General features: G+C 53.8%; 1 protein-coding gene across 1 annotated transcript in view; it reads left to right on the top strand.

Moving 5' to 3' along the window:
• Positions 1-1,292: 1,292 nt before the first annotated feature.
• Positions 1,293-9,914, top strand: part of LOC142908406 (scavenger receptor class F member 2-like) — a gene marked incomplete at its 5' end in the record, with an annotated part of 29,476 nt that continues 20,854 nt past the window's right edge. Inside the window, 2 exons of the mRNA XM_076059034.1 lie at positions 1,293-1,399; positions 5,707-5,759. Coding sequence (XP_075915149.1) covers positions 1,293-1,399; positions 5,707-5,759 — 160 coding nt within the window. The remainder of the gene's footprint in view (positions 1,400-5,706; positions 5,760-9,914) is intronic.

Here is a 9,914-nt window from a genome sequence, read left to right as displayed (position 1 = left end):
GTCTCCTCAGAGTTGAGGTAAAGTCGCCTCAGAGTTGAGGTAAAGTTGCCTCAGAGTTGAGGTAAAGTCGCCTCAGAGTTGAGGTGAAGTTGCCTCAGAGTTGAGGTAAAGTCGCCTCAGAGTTTAGGTAAAATCGCCTCAGATTTTGGATAAAGTTTCCTCAGAGTTGAGGAAAAGTTGCCTCAGATTTTGGATAAAGTTGCCTCAGAGTTGAGGTAAAGTTGCCTCAGAGTTGAGGTAAAGTTGCCTCAGAGTTGAGGTAAAGTCGCCTCAGTTGAGGTAAAGTTGCCTCAGAGTTGAGGAAAAGTTGCCTCAAAGTTGAGGTAAAGTTGCGTGTTGGTGGGGGGGGGTGTTTTTGGCGGGAGAATGAGGGGTTGAATCGGGGATCCGCGATGGCTCGGGGTCCCCGGCTACCCCTGCTGCCTGCTGCCCCTGCTGCTGCTGCTGCCCTTAGAAAGGGGACCCTGACAGAGGGGACCCTGACAGAGGGGACCCTGACAGAGGGGGTGCTCAGTGAGGGGACCCTGACAGAGGGAACCCAGACTGAGGGGACCCTGACAGAGGGGACCCTGACTGAGGGGACTCTGACAGAGGGGACTCTGACAGAGGGGACCCTGACAGAGGGGGTGCTCAGTGAGGGGACCCTGACAGAGGGGACCCTGACTGAAGGGACCCTGACTGAGGGGACCCTGACAGAGGGGACCCTGACTGAGGGGACTCTGACAGAGGGGACTCTGACAGAGGGGACCCTGACAGAGGGGGTGCTCAGTGAGGGGACCCTGACAGAGGGGACCCTGACTGAGGGGACCCTGACAGAGGGGACTCTGACAGAGGGGACCCTGACTGAGGGGACCCTGACAGAGGGGGTCCTCAGTGAGGGGACCCTGACAGAGGGGACCCTGACAGAGGGGACCCTGAGAGAGGGGACCCTGAGAGAGGGGGTCCTCAGTGAGGGGACCCTGACAGAGGGGACCCTGAAAAAGGGGGCCCTGAGAGAGGGGACCCTGAGAGAGGGGACCCTGACAGAGGGGACCCTGACTGAGGGGACCTTGAGAAAGGGGGCCCTGATAAAGGGGACCCTGAGAAAGGGGGTCCTGACAGAGGGGACTCTGACAGAGGGGGCCCTGAGAGAGGGGACCCTGACTGAGGGGACCTTGAGAAAGGGGGCCCTGATAAAGGGGACCCTGAGAAAGGGGCCCTGAGAGAGGGGACCCTGAGAGAGGGGACCCTGACAGAGGGGACCCTGACTGAGGGGACCTTGAGAAAGGGGGCCCTGATAAAGGGGGCCCTGAGAAAGGGGGGTCCTGACAGAGGGGGCCGGAAGGGAGCGGAGGGGCCTGGACCCCTCGCCAGCACCTGGACTCAAACCGGGCGGCCGGAACGTCTGCAGCACCGCGGGGTGAGACCACAAACCATCATCACCATCATCATCACCTCATCATCATCACCATCATCACCAACACCATCATCACTAACACCCCATCACTAACACCATCACCATCACCAACACCATCATCACCATCATCATCACCATCATCACCAACACCATCATCACCATCATCACTAACACCATCACTAACACCATCACTAACACCATCACTAACACCACCACCATCACTAACACCATCACCACCATCACTAACACCATCACTAACACCACCATCACTAACACCACCACCATCATCATCACCACCATCACTAACACCACCACCATCACCACCACCATCATCATAACACCATCATAACACCACCACCATCATCACCATCATCACCACCATCATCACCAACACCATCACTAACACCATCATAACACCATCATCACTAACACCATCATCACTAACACCATCACTAACACCACCACCATCATCACCATCATCACCATCATCACTAACACCATCATCACCATCATCACCACCATCATCACCAACACCATCACCAACACCATCAACTAACACCATCATCACTAACACCATCATCACTAACACCATCATCACCAACACCATCACTAACACCATCACTAACACCATCACTAACACCATCATCACTAACACCATCATCACTAACACCATCACTAACACCACCATCACTAACACCATCACTAACACCACCATCACTAACACCACCACCATCATCATCACCATCACCACCACCATCACCACCACCATCACTAACACCATCACTAACACCACCATCACTAACACCACCATCACTAACACCACCACCATCACCACCATCATCACTAACACCATCACCACCATCATCACTAACACCATCACTAACACCACCATCACTAACACCACCACCACCATCACCACCATCACTAACACCATCACTAACAACACCACCACCATCACCACCACCACTAACACCATCACTAACACCATCACTAACAACCATCACTAACACCACCACCATCATCATCACTAACACCATCACTAACACCACCATCACTAACACCACCACCATCATCATCACTAACACCATCACTAACACCACCAATCACTAACACCACCACCATCATCATCTACCATCACTGACACCATCACCACCACCATCACTAACAACCTCACTAACACCACCATCACTAACACCACCACTAACACCATCACTAACACCACCATCACTAACACCACCACCATCATCATCACCATCACCACCACCATCACTAACACCATCACTAACACCACCATCACTAACAACCCACCACCATCACCACCATCACTAACACCATCACTAACACCACCACATCACCACCACCACTACACCATCACTAACACCATCACTAACACCACCATCACTAACACCACCACCATCATCATCACTAACACCATCACCACCACCATCACTAACACCACCACCATCATCATCACTAACACCATCACTAACACCACCATCACTAACACCACCACCATCATCATCACCATCACTAACACCATCACCACCACCATCACTAACACCATCACTAACACCACCATCACTAACACCACCATCATCACCACCACTAACACCACCATCACCACCATCACTAACACCACCATCACCACTAACACCACCATCACTAACACCACCATCACTAACACCACCATCACCACCACCATCACCACCACCATCACTAACACCATCACTAACACCACCATCACCATCATCACCATCATCACCATCACTAACACCACCACCATCACTAACACCACCACCATCACCACCACCATCACTAACACCACCATCACCACCACCATCACTAACACCATCACTAACACCACCACCATCACCACCACCATCACCACCACCACTATCACCACCATCACCACCACCATCACCACCACCACTAACACCATCATCACCACCACTATCACCACCATCACCACCACCATCACCACCATCACCACCACCATCACCACCACCACCATCATCACCATCACTAACACCACCATCACTAACACCACCACCATCACCATCACTAACACCATCACTAACACCACCATCACTAACACCACCACCATCATCATCACCATCACTAACACCATCACCACCATCACTAACACCATCACTAACACCACCATCACTAACACCACCATCATCACCACCACTAACACCACCATCACCACCATCACTAACACCACCATCACCACTAACACCACCATCACTAACACCACCATCACTAACACCATCACTAACACCACCATCACCATCATCACCATCACTAACACCACCACCATCACTAACACCACCACCATCACCACCACCATCACTAACACCACCATCACCACCATCACTAACACCATCACTAACACCACCACCATCACCACCACCATCACCACCATCACCACCACCATCACCACCACCACCACCACTATCACCACCATCACCACCACCATCACCACCATCACCACCACCACTAACACCATCATCACCACCACTATCACCACCATCACCACCACCATCACCACCACCATCACCACCACCACCATCATCACCACCACTAACACCACCATCACCACCATCACCACCACCATCACCACCACTATCATCACCACCACCACTATCACCACCATCACCACCACCATCACCACCATCACCACCACCACTAACACCATCATCACCACCACTATCACCACCATCACCACCACCATCACCACCACCATCACCACCATCATCACCACCACTAACACCACCATCACCACCATCACCACCACCATCACCACCACTATCATCACCACCATCACCACCACCATCACCACCATCACCACCACTATCACCACCATCACCACCACCATCATCACCACCATCACCACCACTATCAACACCATCACCACCACTAACATCACCATCACCACCACCATCACCACCACCATCACCACCACTATCACCACTACTATCATCACCACCATCACCACCAACATCACCACCACCATCACCACCACTATCACCACCATCACCACCACCACTAACACCACCATCACCACCATCACCACCACTATCATCACCATCACCACCACCATCACCACCACTATCACCACCATTACCATCATCATCACCACCACTAACACCACCATCAGCACTACTATCATCACCACCATCATCATCATCACCACCACTATCACCACCACTAACACCACCATCACCACCACCATCACCACCACCATCACCACCACCATCACCACCATTACCACCACCATCATCACCACCATCACCACTACTATCATCACCACCATCACCACCACCATCACCACCACTATCACCACCATCACCACCATCATCATCACCACCACCATCATCATCACCACCACCATCACCACCATCACCACTATCAACACCATCATCACCACCATCATCACCACCATCACTACCATCATCACCACCATCATCACCACCATCATCACCACTACTACCATCATCACCATCACCACCATCGTCATCACCATCACCACCATCATCACCATCACCACTACCATCACAACCACCATCACCACTACCATCACTACCACCACTACCATCATCACCATCACTACCACCACTACCATCACCATCATTACCATCATCACCATCACTACCACCATCACTTTATCGTCACCTAACTAATCACCGCGTGTCCTGGTGTCTCTGTGTCCCCGTGTCTCTGTGTACCCGTGTCCCCGTGTCTCCGTGTCTCCCTCTCCCCGTGTCTCCCTGTGCCCATGTCGCCATGTCCCCGTGTCCCCGTGTCTCTGTGTCTCCCTGTCATGGTGTCACCATGTTTCCATGTCTACCTCTCCCCGTGTCCTGGTGTCTCTGTGTCCCCGTGTCTCTGTGTACCCGTGTCCCCGTGTCTCCGTGTCTCCCTCTCCCCGTGTCTCCCTGTGCCCATGTCGCCATGTCCCCGTGTCCCCGTGTCTCTGTGTCTCCCTGTCATGGTGTCACCATGTTTCCTGTCTACCTCTCCCCGTGTCTCCGTGTCTCTGTGTCCCCTATCTCCGTGTCTCCATGTCTCCGTGTCTCCATGTCTCCGTGTCTCCATCTCCCCGTGTCCTGGTGTCTCTGTGTCTCCGTGTCCCCGTGTCTCCCTCTCCCTGTGTCTCCATCTCCCCGTGTCTCCATCTCCCCGTGTCTCCATCTCTCCGTGTCCTGGTGTCTCCGTGTCCACGTGTCTCCCTGTCCGCCTGTCCCCCTGTCCCCGTGTCTCCCTGTCCCCCTGTCCCCGTGTCTCGGTGTCTCCGTGTCCCCGCGCAGGAGTCTACAATGCTGCCCTGGATGGGAACAGCTTCTGGATGAATGCCTCACGCGTGAGTTACAAAACTCACCACACTGCTCACCACCCTACTCACCACACTACTCACCACACTACTCACCACTCTACTCACCACACTACTCACCACCCTACTCACCACCCTACTCACCACACTACTCACCACACTACTCACCACACTCCTCACCACTCTACTCACCACTCTACTCACCACGCCACTCACCACACTACTCACCACACTACTCACCACACTACTCACCACACTCCTCACCACTCTACTCACCACTCTACTCACCACGCCACTCACCACTCTACTCACCACCCTACTCGCCACTCTACTCACCACACTACTCACCACCCTACTCACCACCCTACTCACCACTCTACTCACAACCCTACTCACCACCCTACTCACCACCCTACTCACCACCCTACTCACCACACTCCTCACCACTCTACTCACCACCCTACTCACCACCCTACTCACCACTCTACTCACCACACTACTCACCACACTACTCACCACACTACTCACCACCCTACTCACCACTCTACTCACAACCCTACTCACCACCCTACTCACCACCCTACTCACCACCCTACTCACCACCCTACTCACCACTCTACTCACCACCCTACTCACCACACTCCTCACCACACTCCTCACCACACTCCTCACCACCCTACTCACCACCCTACTCACCACCCTACTCACCACCCTACTCACCACACTACTCACCACCCTGCTCACCACACTGCTCACCACACTACTCACCACACTACTCACCACTCTACTCACCACACTACTCACCACTCTACTCACCACCCTACTCACCACACTGCTCACCACACTGCTCACCACTCTACTCACCACACTACTCACCACCCTACTCACCACACTACTCACCACCCTACTCACCACCCTACTCACCACACTACTCACCACACTACTCACCACACTCCTCACCACTCTACTCACCACTCTACTCACCACGCCACTCACCACACTACTCACCACACTACTCACCACACTACTCACCACACTCCTCACCACTCTACTCACCACTCTACTCACCACGCCACTCACCACTCTACTCACCACCCTACTCGCCACTCTACTCACCACACTACTCACCACCCTACTCACCACCCTACTCACCACTCTACTCACAACCCTACTCACCACCCTACTCACCACCCTACTCACCACCCTACTCACCACACTCCTCACCACTCTACTCACCACCCTACTCACCACCCTACTCACCACTCTACTCACCACACTACTCACCACACTACTCACCACACTACTCACCACCCTACTCACCACTCTACTCACAACCCTACTCACCACCCTACTCACCACCCTACTCACCACCCTACTCACCACCCTACTCACCACTCTACTCACCACCCTACTCACCACACTCCTCACCACACTCCTCACCACCCTACTCACCACCCTACTCACCACCCTACTCACCACCCTACTCACCACACTACTCACCACCCTACTCACCACACTGCTCACCACTCTACTCACCACACTACTCACCACACTACTCACCACTCTACTCACCACACTACTCACCACTCTACTCACCACCCTACTCACCACACTGCTCACCACACTGCTCACCACTCTACTCACCACACTACTCACCACCCTACTCACCACACTACTCACCACACTACTCACCACGCCGCTCACCACACTACTCACCACCCTACTCACCACCCTCCTCACCACACTACTCACCACCCTACTCACCACTCTACTCACCACACTACTCACCACACTACTCACCACACTACTCACCACGCCGCTCACCACACTACTCACCACCCTACTCACCACCCTCCTCACCACACTACTCACCACCCTACTCACCACTCTACTCACCACACTACTCACCACACTACTCACCACCCTACTCACCACACTGCTCACCACTCTACTCACCACACTACTCACCACACTACTCACCACCCTACTCACCACTCTACTCACCACACTACTCACCACACTACTCACCACCCTACTCACCACACTGCTCACCACTCTACTCACCACACTACTCACCACACTACTCACCACCCTACTCACCACACTACTCACCACTCTACTCACCACCCTACTCACCACACTACTCACCACACTACTCACCACGCCGCTCACCACACTACTCACCACCCTACTCACCACCCTCCTCACCACACTACTCACCACACTACTCACCACTCTACTCACCACCCTCCTCACCACACTACTCACCACACTACTCACCACTCTACTCACCACCCTACTCACCACACTACTCACCACGCCACTCACCACGCCGCTCACCACGCCACTCACCACGCCACTCACCACACTACTGCGGGGATGAGTTGTTGGTGTTGCGGTTAGCGCTGCCCTTCGATCTTCTGCAACGGTCCCGGGCCTCCCCTAGGTCGACTCAGCCTCAAACGAGTTACCAGGTGTAGCGGTGGTGGTGTCTTGTAAACGTCGCTAGCACTGGGGGAGAGACAAAGGCGGCCGGGCGTGGTGCTGACCACACCGCCCACTCTGCGTGTGCCAAAGATGGTGCTACTCAGACACACGCACGTGACACTCAGAGACACACAGAGACACACACACAGAGACACACAGAGACACACACAGAGATGCACAGACACAGAGACACACACAGAGACACACACAGACACAGAGACACACACACAGAGACGCACAGAGACACACACACAGAGACACACAGAGACACACACACACAGACACACACACAGACACACACAGACACACAAAAAAACAGACAAAGATCCCCCGTGTAGCCTTAACAGACCGTAGGGGCAAGTGCTGTTAGCGAGCACCTATGAAGGCCGGAACGGCACACGAGGGGGTGGGTGGCCAGCACCACGCCCGACCGCCTTTGTCTCCCCAGTGGCGATGTTTACACAACGCACCAGGTACTCATTTGCGGCTGAGTCGATCTAGGGGAGGCCCAGTACCGGTTCAGATAATCGTCACTGGTGGTGGCCGTGAGCGGGAATCGAACCCGGGTCGCCGGGTTTATATCGCAGCGCGCTACCCGCTACACTACCGCTCCCCACACACACACACATACACACAGACAGACAGACACACGTACACACGAGTGAGTGACACACACAGACACGCACGTGACACGTACACACAGACAGACACACGTACACACGAGTGAGTGACACACGCACTTGACACACACATACACACACATACACACGAGTGAGTGACACACACAGACACGCACGTGACACGCACACACAGACAGACACACGTACACACGAGTGAGTGACACACACAGACACGCACGTGACACGTACACACACACACACATGTACACACGAGTGTGTGACACACGCACGTGATATGTACACACACGCAGACAAACACACATACACACGCGTGTGTGACACACAGACACGCACAGACACGCACGTGACACGTACACACACGCAGACAGACACACGTACACACGAGTGTGTGACACACGCACGTGACACATATACACATACACACAGACAGACACACGTACACACGAGTGAGTAACACACACACGTGACACACACATACACACACACAGACAGACACGCGTACACACGAGTGTGTGACACACACAGACACGCACGTGACCCGTACACACAGACAGACACACGTACACACGAGTGTGTGACACACGCACTTGACACACACATACACACACACAGACAGACACACGTACACACGAGTGAGTGACACACACAGACACGCACGTGACACAGACACACGTACACAGGAGTGTGTGACACACGCGCGTGACACACACATACACACACGCAGACAGACACACGTACACACGAGTGTGTGACACACAGACACGCACGTGACATGTACACACAGACACACGTACACACGAGTGTGTGACACACGCACGTGACACACACATGCACACACACAGACACACGTACACACGAGTGTGACACACACAGACACGCACGTGACACGTACACACACACACACACGAGTGTGTGACACACGCACGTGATACGTACACACAGACAGACACACATACACACGAGTGTGTGACACACGCGCGTGACACACACGTACACACACGCAGACAGACACACGTACACACGCGTGTGTGACACAGCACTTGCCCCAGCAGTCTGT

This window comes from Petromyzon marinus, assembly GCF_048934315.1.
Source record: "Petromyzon marinus isolate PM22_M1 ecotype Great Lakes invasive population chromosome 84 unlocalized genomic scaffold, UKy_Petmar_22M1.pri1.0 chr84_unloc.1, whole genome shotgun sequence".
Lineage (NCBI taxonomy): Eukaryota > Metazoa > Chordata > Hyperoartia > Petromyzontiformes > Petromyzontidae > Petromyzon > Petromyzon marinus.
Note: the sequence above shows the minus strand (reverse complement) of the source record. Positions and strands in the feature narration are given on the sequence as shown.